The following is a 15,966-nucleotide window of genomic DNA, read 5'->3' as shown; positions in this document are numbered from 1 at the left end:
AACTTAGTCTTTGAATATAAAGCCAACTATAGAAATGTGGGGGACGTTACTCAAGTTAGACACACATTCGAAAACAAGTTCTTTATTCGATTTACCCCTCCATTACTCACTTTAATCTATAAATATCCTTTTAATATTTTGTACATACAATTTATAACATCTCCTTTTTAAGAATTAGAACATATTGGGAAAAAATGACGTTTATTGACGTCAAAATCGACTGTATAAACTAAATACTCGTAAAAACACCGAATTATCGGAAATACCCTGCCATTTCTCCGTTTACTCCTTAAATATCCTTTTAATATTTCGTACATACAATTTAGAACATCTCCTCTTTAAGAGTTTGAACATATCGAAAAAAAATGACGATTATTGACGTCAAAATCGACTGTATAAACTAAATACTCGTAAAAACACCGAATTATCGGAAATACCCTGCCATTTCTCCGTTTACTCCTTAAATATCCTTTTAATATTTCGTACATACAATTTAGAACATCTCCTCTTTAAGAGTTTGAACATATCGAAAAAAAATGACGATTATTGACGTCATAATCGACTGTATAACCTAAATACTCGTAAAAACACCGAATTATCGGAAAGACCCTTCCATTTCTCCGTTTACTCCTTAAATATATTTTAATATTTCGTACATACAATTTATAACATCTCCTCTTTAAGAGTTAGAACATATCGAGAAAAAATGACGATTATTGACGTCATAATCGACTATATAACCCAAATACTCGTAGAAACATCGAATTATCGGAAAGACCCTCCCATTACTCCGTTTACTCCTTAAATATCCTTTTAATAATTCGTACATACAATTTAGAACATCTCTTCTTTAAGAGTTAGAACATATCGAGAAAAAATGACGATTATTGACGTCATAGTCGACTGTATAACCCAAATACTCGTAGAAACATCGAATTTTCGGAAAGACCCTCCTATTACTCCGTTTACTCCTTAAATATCCTTTTAATATTTCGTACATACAATTTAGAACATCTCTTCTTTAAGAGTTAGAACATATCGAGAAAAAATGACGATTATTGATGTCATAATCTTATTGTAAATAAATAACAATTTTAAGTTTTTTGTGTTAAAACGTATCTATATTTTAGTTAGGATGCTCAAACTGCAAAAAATGGTTTCATTTCTGTTTCTTCCATACAATAACTCAAACGAAATATTTGAGTCTTTTGATAAGAAGAAGTGGTATTGCACACTTTGTGGATACGTCCAAAGTTCTGACGAAAAGTGTTTTAAAGAAGATTTTTTTAAACCACATACAACTTGTTTAATAGTTGATAATTACGAGATGATATTTTTTGTTTAGTTTGTTTTTGTTTATAATAAATTTTGCTTACAATATGACTGACGGTTTTTTATATGCGAAGGTGGCATTTTAATAAATGACACTCTTTAATTAGTTCAAGTATGTTACATTATTAAAAATTTATTAAAAAAAGTTACTAAAAATCTAATACTTATGAACAATAAATTAGTATTACTACACTTTTTTATTTTCAATATTCGATTTTATATAATTATACACTGAAAATGCTACTAGTAAAAAAACAAGTAAAAACTGCAACACATGTACAAATATTATAACAAAATTAATTTATGAGTATTTGGTACGAAATATTAAAAGGATAATTACGGAGTAAAAGGAGTAATGGAAGGGTCTTTCCGATAATTCGGTGTTTTTACGAGTACTTGGTTTATACAGTCGATTATGACGTCAATAATTGTCATTTTTTCTCGATATGTTCTAATTCTTGAAGAGGAGATGTTCTGAATTGTATGTACGAAATATTAAAAGGATATTTGAAGATTAAAGTGAGTAATGGAGGGGTAAGTCGATTATAGAACTTGTATTCGAATGTGTGTCTAACTTGAGTAACTTAAAGGGGGGGGGGGGGTAAGTTATGTTTTTTACAAGTTGATCTTATTTTATAGAATTTTTCTAAGCTCTAGATGCTTTAAATGGTTTTAAAAATTTCGAATAATTTTTGAGATATGACTAGTCAAAGTCGAGCCGCATAATATGTTTCCTATGGGAAGGGAAAACTAAAACAACAAAAAAAGACTATTTTGTTTAAAGTCTATCTCCTCCAACATTTTTCAAGCAATCTTCTTTAAACTTTCACAGTCTAATCTTTATACAATAGCAAAAAAGCGTTACTTGTGAATTAAAAAAAAATTTAGTAAAAATATATTTCTTTTGTAAAAAAAAGATTTTTTTTAAATTTGTAAATTTATTTTTAATTTTTAAATTATCAAAATTTATAAATAAGGTTTTTTTTTAAATTGTAAGGAACATTTCCTGAAAATTTGAAGAAGATTGCTTGAAAAATGAAGGAGGAGGTAGATTTTTAGTAATATTTTAAAATTTCTGAGAAAATTGACACTGAAAAATTTGGGGTCCATACATTTGTATCCAAAAAAAAATTTGGTTATGGTTAACTTTAGGTGAGCACCAATATCAAACTGAAATTATAATATATTCGATGTCTTATTAAGGGCATAGGGGGAGGTAAACACCCTTTTTTGGTTTTTAATCTTATTTTATATAGTTTTTACTAAGCTACAAAATGCTTTTTACAGATTGAAAAATTCAAAACAGGTTTTGAGATATAGCCGGTCAAAGTCGGAGCCAACAATAGGTTCCTTATGGGAGGCACAAACTAAAACGGCAAAAATAGACTATTTCACTAAAAACCTATCTTCTGCTACGTTTTTTGAGATAACTACCTCAAACTTTCAGGAAATGTTCCTTGATATATTTAGAAAATTCTGTTGCAAGGAATTTTAAAAAAATTGAAAAATAAAAATTTTATATAAAAAATAAACAAAAAAAACAGTTTTTTTTTTTGTTTTTTGTTATAAAATTATAATTTTTTAATATTCAGGGTTCGTGCGCGTCAGGCTAAATCAGGCTAAGTCAGGCTAAATCAGTTTTTTTGCAAAAAGTTGAAAAACGTCAGGCTAAATCAGTTTTTTTATTTAAAAATCTGAGAATTTCAGTTTTTCTGAGTTCAAATGCTTCAAAATTTTTATAAAAAAATAAATTGAGAAATCTTTTTAAGATCAAATTGAGATGTGAATTAATTTATAAATAATGATTTAGTTATTAAAGACAAAATCAGTCAGTATTTGTAAAAATAAATGCTTAAAACCTTTTGTTGTATCTCTAAAAAATTTTTAAGATTCTTCATTATTTTATTCTGAGTAGATTATATACGTCATAATTATGAAAATTCATAAAAATATACAGTTTAAACATTACAGTTTAGTTCAACAAATTAGCTGTTTGCCTGAATTTTAGTACTCGTGTAAGCGTTTCATTTTAAATTTTAATAAAACACCACAATGCACGTCGTTTTATTATAAATCTTCTAGTTATAATGTTGTTACATTGAACAATTGTGTTTAGTAATATATATTAAATTTTATACTAGTAATAGATTAGATATAACACTTATTTTAAAACTTATCACTGAATTTGTTATGTTAAGGGCATAGGGGGGTTCAATCACCTTTTTCACAATTTAGTCTTATTTTATTGAGTTGTAACTTGTAACTAAGCTATGAGTTGCTTTTTGCAGATTTTTAAAGCTCAAAATATTTTTTATATTAAGCTGGTTAAAGTTGGAGACTACAATAGTACTAATCAAGACCCCCCAATATCTAAAATGACTTCTAAAGAGGATTTTCCTTACTTTGAAAAAATGTCAGGCTAAATTGGTCCCTGTCAGGCTAAATGAAAAAAATTTCGCGCACGAACCCTGAATATTTTTAAATTTTGTTCCGACAGAATTTTCTAAATATTGCAAGGAACATTTCCTGAAAATTTGAGGTAGTTATCTCAAAAAACGTAGGAGAAGATAGATTTTTAGTGATTTCTAGTTATTTGCCGTTTTAGTTTGCGCCTCCCATAAGGATCCTATTATTGCCTCCGACTTTGACCAGCTATATCTCAAAAAATATTTTGATTTTTTTAAATCTGTAAAAAGCATCATGTAGCTTAGTAAAATATATATAAAATAAGATCAAAAACCAAAAAAGGGTGTTTACCCCCCCTCACCCCTATGCCCTTAACCATAATGTTAGGCTAAAAAAATGATACTTTATTTTAAAGAAGCTATATAAATACATAGAAAGAACTATAGTGGTATATTATAAACTAAAATACTTAATCAATTTTATTTTACAATATCATTATCATTATAAATTATTGTATTGAAATAATCATTTTTATAGTGTAAATTAAAAGCAATTAAGTATATAAGTTTATTAGTTATGATATATAAGTTTAATTTTATTCATGTATTTGTAATAAATATTTTTTTAGTCTAAAATTAGGATTAAATAAGATATCAAATGTATTATGATTTCAGCTTGATATTGGTGCTCACCTCAAGTTAACCATGACCAAAACTTTTTTAAAGTAAACTTCTGCAGCACCAATCTCATTACTGAAAATTTGAGGTAATTATCTCAAAAAATGTAGCAGGAATTAGATCTTTGGTGATTTCTATTTATTTGTTGATTTAGTTTTTTATTTTATAAATAACCTATTGTATTCACTGACTTAAACTTGCTATATCTAAAGAAAAATTTAAAAATTATATGTAAAAAGCAACTTATAGCTTATTTAAAACTACAAAACAAGACCATGTTGTAAAAAAAAGATTAATTCTCCCCTATGCCCTTAATATACTAGAGTTTTACACAAATCTGAAATTTTATACAAACCAGAGCTCATTAAAGTAAATGGAAGTACCCACAAAGAAAGACTTCTAAACTTCTGTGCTCTTGTGGCAGAGATTGATGAGTGTTTTTGAGTTATTTAGTAACATACACTAATGATTTTAGGGACTTCTTCCCCAAAAATACATGAAAATAGAAATGAAGATATTGTGGTAGGAATTGTTGTGCTACATAGTATTTTGTTACTTGTAAAGGTAAAAATGATGATGGGACTAATAAGATGGGTTATCTAATGATAAATATATCTAGAATCAATTTAAAGTTAAAAACCCTGCTTAAGCGTTATATGCTAAATTGCATCAAGGTTTTATTCTTGATAGTAAAATTGATGGGGAATGTGATGCTTCTAATGAGTAATTGTTTTTTACAGAGAAATCATACCCAATAGCATCCATAGTTAGTGCTATATTTTAAAGACAGTTGAAAATAGTTGTTCAATAGGTTTTTCATTCATAAATAAAGCAATTAGCATATTTACTACTATTTATACATTTATAGCTAAATAAATAACTGCACAAACATGATCACCTCCATTCTAAAAAGTGAGTATATTTTTACAAAATTAGTTTGATAATATGTGTAGCAATTAATATTAAAAAAACAGCTGTGCTTTTTAACTTTTTGAAAAGTACAATATAACAGATGAAATTTTATAATTTTTTATGATCATGATACTATATTACATTTAAATCAAATGATTAAGATTTATTTAATAAATAAAATTGTTTATATCTAACTAAACTAGGAAGTTTAAAATACTGAATTATTTTACTTTAGTATTATAACAGGGTTCGTGCGCGTCAGGCTAAGTCAGGCTAAATCAGTTTTTTTTTTTTAAGTTGAAAAACGTCAGGCTAAATCAGTTTTTTTATTTAAAAGTTTGAGAATCTCAGTTTTTCTCAGTTCAAATGCTTGAAAATTTTTGATTAAAAAAAATTTAGAAATCTTTTAAAGATCAATTTGAAATGTGAATTTATTTCTAAATAAAGATTTAGTTATTAAACACCAAATCAGTCAGTATTTGTAAATATAAATGCTTAAGACCTTTTGTTGAATCTCTAAAAAAATTTAAGAATCTTCATTATTTTGTTTTGAGTAGATTATATACGTCATAATTATAAAAATTCATAAAAAATACATTTTAAACATTACAGTTTAGTTCAACAACTTAGCTGTTTGTCTGAATTTGTTTACGTCAGCTATGTTTTTCAGAGCTTAGTTAGTTGAACTGTTTTAATTTCTAATTTAAAGGCTTTATACCATATACTTTTTAGATTAACATTCTTAGCAGTGTATTCATATATTTTACTGTTTGTTTAAAGTTATTAGAGACATTCACAACACTAAAACTTAGCTTTAAGATATAAGTACTAAGTTTTGTGGGAGTACAAATTTTAGGTACAATTCATTTTTCTTTACAAGAACAAAATACTAAAGGTTTTTTTTTCAATTTAAGTGTAAGCTTTTTAAATCTGATACGACGTCAACAATCACTGTATTTATTTAGAGTTTAGGATTTATAATTATGGATCAGTTTTAAGTATTAGTCAAAATACTATAATAAACATTTTTGCTTATTTTAATATTTAATACTCGTGTAAGTGTTTCATTTTAATTTTAATAAAACACACAATGCATGTCAATTTATTATAAATCTTCTGGTTATAAAGTTTTTACTTAGTGATTAATTAAATTGAACAATTGTTTTTAGTAATATATATTAAATTTGTTCACTAGTAATAGATTAGATATAACACTTATTTTAAAACTTTTCACTGAAATTCTTATGTTAAGGGCATAGGGGAATGTCAATCACCTCTTTCTCAATTTAGTCTTATTTTATTGAGTTGTAACTAAGCTATGAGTTGCTTTTTGCAGATTTTTAATGCCAAAATGGTTTTGAGAAAAAGCTGGTTGTAGTCGGAGCCTATAATAGTACTAATCAAGACCCCCAATACCTAAATTGACTTCTAAAGGGAATTTTCCTTACTTTGAAAAAATGTCAGGCTAAATTGTTCTCAGTCAGGCTAAATGAAAAAAATTTCGCGCTTGAACCCTGTTATAAACTAATTGCACTTCAATACTTTTTTGAATTTTAAAACTGGACTTTTAGACTTTACTTATACAACCATAACTTTTTGTTCAAATGAATGGAGCTGGTGAGTCGAAGTGCCCATTCTCAAAATATGCAAATGTACAAAAAATTTTAAATGAAGTTAATTTTTCCTCAAAGTGCGCGTCCCCATCAACTGTAACAAATATAATCATTTTACCTCAACAAGCCAACAAAAAAGCTCTCAAGACTTATTTAAGAGAAAAGCTATTTGAAATAAATCATGATATCAGATCAGTTCTGTACAAAAGACTTATTAAAAGAATTGATTGCAACAATCACATGTTTGATAAAAGCCAGTTTGATGATTTTTCAAACCAACTTAAAACTTCAAGTTCTCAGATATCATTTGCAAATTTTTCAGTATTAGACGTCTTCCCTCTGAATTACTTGAATGATAATGGACACACAGTACTTAAAAAACTGTTAGCTAGTTTGGAGTTTAACTTTCCTCAAGTTACTTATAGTCCAATGCTTCTTGTTTCCTGTTGCATACTTTTAATGTACGATGATGATCCATCACAAGTTTTTGAGCATGTTTGTAGACTTATTTTTTCAACAACTAGAAATACTCAATATTTAGATATTACAGAAGTTGAGAACACAGCCTCTGCTAAAGTACTCCGTGATTTAAGTCAGAAGTTTGCTCCTGGATCACATAAAAGTCTCCTTCACTTGACTTCAAACCCTGATAAAGTATATAGTCAGTGGTTGCGTTGTCTTTTTAATGCTTTACCATTTTCTTATATGGTAGTTTTGTTTGACATGTATTTATTAGAAGGTTATAAAGCTTTGTATCGTGTGTCTTTAGCAATATTGCGCTATTACAGAAAATCAGGAATATCAAATGCTGAAAATGTAATTGAAAGTGTGTTTAATTTTGTTAAAGAAATTGATGGTAAAGTGCCTAAAGATGTTTTTTTCAATAAAGCATTTAAGTTTAAACTTCCATCTTCAAAAGATATTTTTAAGCTTCATGCAACAATGCTAGAAGTATGTAAAAAAGATATTAAGTTTTCAACCACTAACATTAAAATTAAAACTAGAAATCCGTGGAACTATTTACATTTAGTGAAAGAAGTTAAATCAGAAATAGTTGATGAGTCTTTAATGTCTAGTTTATACTGTTGGATACCAGAACAGTATGCTCTGAATAAACCACAGCTTCTGTTTTCCACTAAAGATCATGGATTTTTTATGAATACCTTTTTCTCTTGTGTAGATGAATATAGTAAGACTATTATATTAGTTAAAACTACTGAAGGAAGTATTTTTGGTGCGTTTTGTTCAGAGGCGTGGGATAAACGTCACATGACACAAGGGTATTTTGGTACAGGTGAAAGTTTTGTTTTTACTCTTTTACCAAAAAGTAAAATTTTTAGATGGGTTGGGACGAAAAATAGTCCTAATAAATTAAATACAAAAAATATTTCAAATATACCCAAAGCTGATGATTTAACTTCTAATATAACCTTGCCACCTATTGAAACAAATTTTATTAAAACGTCTAATTTTACTCAACATTATGTAAGTGAAGAGGCTGTTGTTTTGCCACCCTTAGTTAAAAGTAGTATGTCTATTGCAAGCTCTCAGAATGCATCTTCTGAGTTTTCTTCTCCATTTTCAAATAACTCAAATTATAACTTAAAAAATAATGTTGATTTAGCTGAAAATAACTTTATGAAGGACGCTCAAGGTAACTGTGGAACATTTGAAGAAATTCCTTCATTTAAAAGCAGTACTTTAAACAAAATTTCTTCTACAAACCTGATCGAAAAGTCTAGTCAGAAACTAGTTCAATCAGCTGAATTTTCTAAAGAAAACCTACAACGCCTTGTAGAAAAAGATTTTAAACCATCTAAAAGAACTTCAGCTGTTCCAGAAGAGTTACCACTTACTAATGCAATAGAAAGTATATTTGATTCTTCAAAAAATGTTATAGAAGATAAATCTAAGTTAGATTTAAAAAACTCTCAATTGTTTCAAAAAATATCTGAAGAAAGCTCACACCTTAAGCATTATAATTCAAACTCTAAGGAAATAATAAATGATCAAATAAATATTTTTTCTGATGGATTGAAATTTGATAATAGCTCTCAAATTATATCACTTCCTGATGTAAATAACATTTCTAATGATAGCTTAAAAGAAAGTTTGTTTGGTTTTGAATTAGAACCTAGTGAATTATCTGAAAAGTTCAGATTAATGGCAGTAGACGCTCCAAATCAAACTGGGAGATCTAGTAAAAGTTCCTTAGAAACTATTGATAAAAATAAGACAGGTTCAAAATTTGGTGAAAATTCTGTAAAAAGTTTATTAAAAAATTCGATGTCAAATAAAAATAATTTAAAAAAATCAATAAGTAGTTCTTCTGAAATAGTTGAGAGTAAAAGTTTGCTTTTTCAAAATCTCATGTATCCTCGTTCCAAAAACTATAGTGACAATGAAAGCAAAAATACTACTAATTCTGATGGAAATAAAGAGAAACAAAAAGTTAAGCATTTTACTGCACAAAAAAATTATAATGACAAAGTCACAAAAGTAAAATCTGAAACATATGGAAATATATCTGCTAAATTCAAAAGTAACAAGCAACTTAGTTCGTCTACTTTACATCATCAGTGTATGAAAAACACTGAATTGTTTATGAGATCTGATCAGAATGGACTTTATATTGGTGGTGGAAAAGGAAATGCAATATATATCGATCGGTATTTAAACCATGGACTAACACAATACTGTTCTACTTTTAACAATGAGCCTTTAGTTTCAAATGGCAAGTTTATATGTGCAGTTGTAGAAGTTTTTAGCTTGAGTTTCAATTAAAATTGGAACTGAAATTGCTAAAAAAAAGTACAAATAATCTGTGTTATTTCAATGTATTTTTAATACTTTCAGGGTTGCCAAAAAACCTGGAGTTTGATAATTTAGACTAAAAAACCTGAAATTCTGAACAAAAATCACTAAAAAAACCTAGAAATTTTAACATGTTAAGTAGTAAAATTTCGATTTGACTCAAAAAATCTATCATATAGATAAAAAAATTTTGTCATCATCAAAAATTTTTTATATAAAAAAACACAGTTAAAGTGGCTTTGGAGTTTTTTTTATAATGTTTTTCTACTATTTAACACAATTTCTTACCTTAAACTTAACTTTAAACTAAAAAAAAAACCAAAAATGTGTACTTTTAAAAACCTAGAGGAAATTTTGAAAACCTAAAGAAAATTTGCCAAAAACATTTGGCAACCCTGTACTTTTAAAATGTTATAAACTAATAAATATACTTTATAATATTTGTGTTTAACTGAAGCCTTTAAAACTTTTACTATTTAAAAGCACTTCAGGTGAAGCTTAGAATTTGTTATATATTTGAAGCATTTTTTTCAGTATTGCATTTTAATTAAAGTAAAACTAATACTAAATTTTTCATAACTATTTAAAAAATTAAGTTTTATCTGTACTCTTTTACCATTTTAAGTTTTTACAATTTTTTGTTACAATGTTTAATATGTTACAATGATACAATGCTGTTTAATGTTTTTAACTCTGCACAAATTAAAAAAAAGTTAAAATGTGTTTGTTGCAAAATTTTAGTTTCAGTTCTACAAAAATCGCGAATGGTATTCTACAATTTGGAATTAGTTGTGTATTGCTTTTATTTAAAATAAATAAATCACTTGTTATTTTTTATTATATTTTTCTGTCTACCTCTAAAAATCTCAAAAGCGTTGTGCTAACTATTTCAAAATTGTCTTCAAATTTTGTTTATTTTATTGAGCTGCATAAGTATTATTTTTCGTAAAACATCATTTAAGTATGTAAAACAGTATTTGAAATTCGTAATGATTTAAACTCTGCCGTACTGTATTGTAACTGTTATCTAATCGTTTTGTAAATTTTATTCAGCTTGTTGTTTTCTGCATGCCCATTGTTCAAAAATAAAATTTACTCTACTTTTAATATGCATAAATGTATTTAATAATACTACTATTTTTACACAAGTTTATACATATATATATATTGCTTATATTCAAATAATCATAGAAAGTTGATACAAATCCTGACTCATCAAATTTGTTGGAATGTAAAATAATAACAACAATTTAAATTTTAAACAGTACTTTTCTTTATTCAACTAACATATGTTTTTCTGCTAAAATAGATTAACACAATTTCATGGAGTTTTGTAAAAATAAGTACTTCAAGATTATAAGTAATACCTTGTTAATATTATACTAGTGTTGCCACAAAGTCAGGAAAAACGAAAAAGAAAAATCAGGAAATATGATAGAAACATGCTCTTAATAAGATAGTTTATCATCACTAAAAAATAATTTCTGCTAATGTTATTTTCTAAAAATTTTGCTTTTGCAATTCATTTTTTTTCAGGGTCTAATTGAATTTTTGAAATATTTCAAGTCATTTTTGGTTATGTAATTTTGAAGGTTATAATTTAGAATTTGATAAAAAAAGTCAGAAATATTTTTAGCTCGATTTGTGGCAACCCTGTTATACAGTTTTATATTACTCCCTAAGTTACCTAGCCTTAGATATAATAAGCATTTTTGGTTTAAAAAACAAATACATAGTTTTTATAGAATTTTCAGGGTTGCCAAAAAAACCTGTAATACTGAAAAACCTTGAATTTGAAAATTTAGGCAAAAAAAAACTTGTAAGTTGAGGAGTTTTGGAAAAACCTAGAATTTTAAACTATTTTTCCAAGTTAAGTCATTTAATGTCGATTAGGAACAAAAAATCTATCTAAAGGCTTAAGATTTTTGTATCAATCAAATTCTTTTCAACAAAAAAAGCACATTTAAACTAGCTTTACATTATCTTTTCAATGTTATTATACTACTTGAGATAGTTTTTACCCTAGGTTCTATTTCATACTAAAAATGGACTAAAGAACTAGTTTTTTAAAAACCTAGAAGACACTTACAAAAAACTTTTGACAATTTGCATTTTAGTTTGAAAATGAATACCTATTGATTTACTCCACAATCATTAATACAATTATTAACAAAAGAATCGAGTAACATACTTAGAAACATACAATAATTATATCCTTTTATTAACAAATCACCATTAACACACTAATCGAGCACACATATGAAAAAATTAAAAATATCTTTTCTTATGTATTAAATTTGTTTTATAATCTTTAGCGCGACCTATAAAAGTCTTTTAAAAACAAATCATTTGATTTTGTTTTGTACTTCAAAGACTAAGTAGCTCACAGTTTAAAAAAAAAAAAGGAATAGTTCATTGCTTAATATTTCTATAAGTATTTAATTTAAAAAAAGTGCATAGCATAATGCAGATTAATTAGTTTTGTGTGAATTTTTAAACATTTTTTTTAAATCAGAATTTATTGAGATGTACCATAATATAATGAAAACAGTAAATCGACAATTTCATTAATAAAAATTTGTTTAAAAAAATCGTACACACGGAATGAGTAAAATATTATTTTATATGGGGACCGATTTTAAAGCAAAGGTGTCTCCCCTAATATTTGCTTAATCATCAAATATTATTTTTTTAATTTTCATACCCACCTTACCCAAACATTTTAAAAACTAATAAAAATTTTTTTTATGCTGATTCCGCAAATATTGGGGGACTACTGTCACATGAACAAACGGACTCCTTTTTCTATTGGATACAGCACCATTCATACTAACCCAATATAAAAAAAAAATAGTTCGAAAACTAGATACTCTAAGCTAAAAGATGATGTATTAAAAATTTTTGTAGAAGTAACAGTAAGGATGCTAGTAAGCGTGAAAATTAAAGAACTTATGTAAAAACCGTAAATGGAATGACGCACGTGACCCATGCACGTTTTAATTGTTAATTAAACGAGAAAAAAAAGCGGCGCGAAAGTATTTGGTTCTTAGATCTGGTGCACGAAAAAGCCTTACGGTTATCGAGTCGCACACCAATTAGTTAAAGTATATAATTCATAATAATTTTTTACATAAGTTTTTTTTAAAGTAATATAAGTTTCTAATTAATATTATTTGGATTAACATTAAGATTCATCATGATAATTTTAGAAGTAGAACTCAATTTATAGTAGATGTATGTATAAAGTTGTTATTAGCATAATTTTACAAATATGTTTTATTTTTAAAAAATTGTTTTTAATACTTTTTTTTGAATGTACTTTTACTAATAGTAAAAAAAAATACTTTAATTTTAAAATGCCTCTTAAAACTTTTTTTGTATATGTGTCAATCAGTGGGTTTCAATCTTGCAATTCAGCTTAGAGAGTTTTAAAGCTGTCATTAGGGCCCCTACGTCATTGACCAACAAAAATAATGACAAAGTGTATAAATAATTTAATATAGAATTTTACAAACCAATTAGGAGCAAAAAGTTTAAACTACAAATTAAGATAGTTAGTTTTACAAAATATATAGTTTTAGATTGTAAATACATACATAAATATTTTTTACCACAGATGTTTTTGTGTCAAAACTTTATTCCGACTAACGGCGTTTCACTGCTCTCAAATAAATTTAAGAACAGATCAACATAGTCTATAAAGTATTAACACACATTAGAAAAAAAGAATGTATAATGTTTATGTGAGTAGTAACTATAAACGAACTTTATGGTTTAAAAGCAAAGTTGGGAATAAAAATATAAAATTGTCTACAAAAATTACAAATTTAATTAAAGCATATACTAACCTCAAAAAACTCTAAGAATAGACAAGTTTTAAAAAAATAAATTAAGTTGTGCAGAAATGTTACGTCATAATAAATTTAACAAATTAATCAATAATTTATGCAGGTTAAAAACTATTAGTATTAAACTTATAAGTGTATGTGATTGTATATGAAAATGTTGAAAAATAAGTAAGTGCATAAGTAGACAGATTTATTTAAAGTAGATTCGTCGGTTGTGGTGACAAATATTCGATAAACCTTGCCGCTTGTTCAGAAGTAAGTCTTTATCTTCTGCTGCAATTACTGCTCTTTCTGTATTGCAAGTTTGGCAAATTCTACTTACTCCGTTGGATGCATGCTTGATCTTTGAAACAATACTCCACTCCATGTTTGGCCTTTTACCGTACCTGTAAAAAAAGCTCCAGACATAATCCGATAAACGCGTGCTTTGTTTTTTATTTATATATTTAAAAGTATGTTTATGGTTAGCATATCTATCTTTGAAAATACCTGCTGTACTTCCGATATAAATTTTATCAGGGCCCTTAATTTCAACTTTAACTTTATAAATTACATTTTTAATTAAACAATTACATTTTAATGGACAGTTATCTCTATTTATTTTACGGCAATTACATGTTTTAGGCATATTACTTAACTTATCACTATTAGGCTTAGTTGGTTTTGAATATTTATTTATAGTGTTATTGTTATGCATTTTACTTATACTTTTGGCACAATTATCACTTACTTGTTCTAAGTTTTCTTTTATCATTTTAGCAATACTTCTAGTTATACGTTGATTATTATAATCTACACTATTATTAGTACTATTAATATAAATATTTTCAGTATCATTACTATTAAAATTATCATTACAGCTTATATCTTTTATGTTTAATGTTTTAATATGTTTTTCATTATTGTTACCATAATTAAAATTACCACTATTAGGATTATCATCATTACTACTGTTATTATCGCTACTATTTAAATTGTTATATTTATTGTTACTGTTATTATTAATATGATAAGTATAATTAGAAATATTATATATCCACGTTATTACTAACTTTATTATTAGAATTATTATTTGTATTAGCTTTGATATGTCTATTTTTAAAGTTTAAAACTACTGTTTTGTTGTGCGATTGTATTAAATTTTCAACATTACTCATGCAACTATAAAAAAATTTAACTGTCTTTCTATTAAAAATTTTATTATAAAAGTGGCTATCGGGGAAGTGTTTATCGACTAGCTTTAAAAATTATTTACCTAAGTTTATATTAAGTGAAGAGCAATATGGAGGATTATACCACATTATATGTCGGTTACGCGGTTTTTTGCGTTTTTTATCTACATCTAATTTTTCATATTTTAAATTACATTTAAAACCTCGATTTTTTAGTTCAATTTCGTACGGTGCTTTTATTTCGTTAAATATCCTTTCATTCGAAAAGAGGGTACTTAAACGTTTTTGTGTCATGACTAGGAGGCATTTTTTTACATGATAAGGGTGGTCAGAATTAATATTAATAAAGTTTAATTAAGAATTTGGTTTACGGTACGGACGGTAAGTATTATTAGTACCTTAGATAATTTTAAAGTAACATCTAAAAAATTCGTTATTTACGCTCCTATTTCTAAAGTTATTTTAAAACCGATATCAGACATCAATTTAAACGTTGATTTTTTAATATTTTGTAAAGAAGAGGTTTTGAAAGATCAATGACGCCGAGTCCATCATCTCTATACAATCTACAATTATCAAAAATACTTTTGAGTTTATCTAGAATGTATAACCCTAGAAGATCGCATACCTCCGCTCCCTGAAAACTACCCATTGGTATATCAAAATAACTATCAGTGTCATTTTTCTTCCATACATCATCACCCGAAAAAAGTAAAGAGTTTTTTCATAAAAGTTTTGACATATACCTAATTGATAATTATTGAGGTATATGTACCTAATTTTTTAATCAAGATTGTCACACAGTAAGGCTAGTTTGATATTATTTGATAAATTCATAATAAGGTGGGATTGGGTGCACGACTAATCAAATTTATAAAAAATGTTCAATAGGCCATTCTCAAAAAGTAATGAATATTAAAAAAAAAAGTTTTAACTTTATTAATTATTTACTGAGTCTTTTTTTTTTTTTTTTTTTTTTCGAGATGTGGTTTAAGTAGGTAGTTAAATATGATAATTTATATATTTATTCTTTCAAAAATTTATTTTACAAACTAAGTTTCGGTCAAAGACCTCTTCAGTGCTTAAATAAATCTTATTCAAATAGAATAAGATTCTATTTGAATAAGATTTATTTAAGCACTGAAGAGGTCTTTGACCGAAACTTAGTTTGTAAAATAAATTTTTGAAAGAA

The 15,966-nt window shown here is 26.5% G+C and overlaps 1 protein-coding gene across 1 annotated transcript; it reads left to right on the top strand.

The window, feature by feature from the left end:
- Positions 1-4,281: 4,281 nt before the first annotated feature.
- Positions 4,282-10,822, top strand: LOC145830098 (uncharacterized). Its single transcript, XM_082937987.1, has 2 exons — positions 4,282-5,327; positions 6,899-10,822. Exon 2 carries the CDS (start codon positions 6,932-6,934, stop codon positions 9,722-9,724), a length of 2,793 nt encoding a protein of 930 aa, XP_082794113.1. The 5' UTR covers positions 4,282-5,327; positions 6,899-6,931; the 3' UTR covers positions 9,725-10,822.
- The last annotated feature ends 5,144 nt before the right edge of the window (positions 10,823-15,966 follow it).

Source organism: Thalia democratica, chromosome 2 (genome assembly GCF_965202585.1).
Source record: "Thalia democratica chromosome 2, ktThaDemo2.hap1.1, whole genome shotgun sequence".
Classification (NCBI taxonomy): domain Eukaryota; kingdom Metazoa; phylum Chordata; class Thaliacea; order Salpida; family Salpidae; genus Thalia; species Thalia democratica.
This window is presented reverse-complemented; position numbering and strand designations above follow the sequence as displayed.

Bases quoted from the DNA above. Each gene is read 5' to 3' on its own strand.
- LOC145830098 (XM_082937987.1), top strand. From the start codon at position 6,932: ATGAATGGAGCTGGTGAGTCGAAGTGCCCATTCTCAAAATATGCAAAT.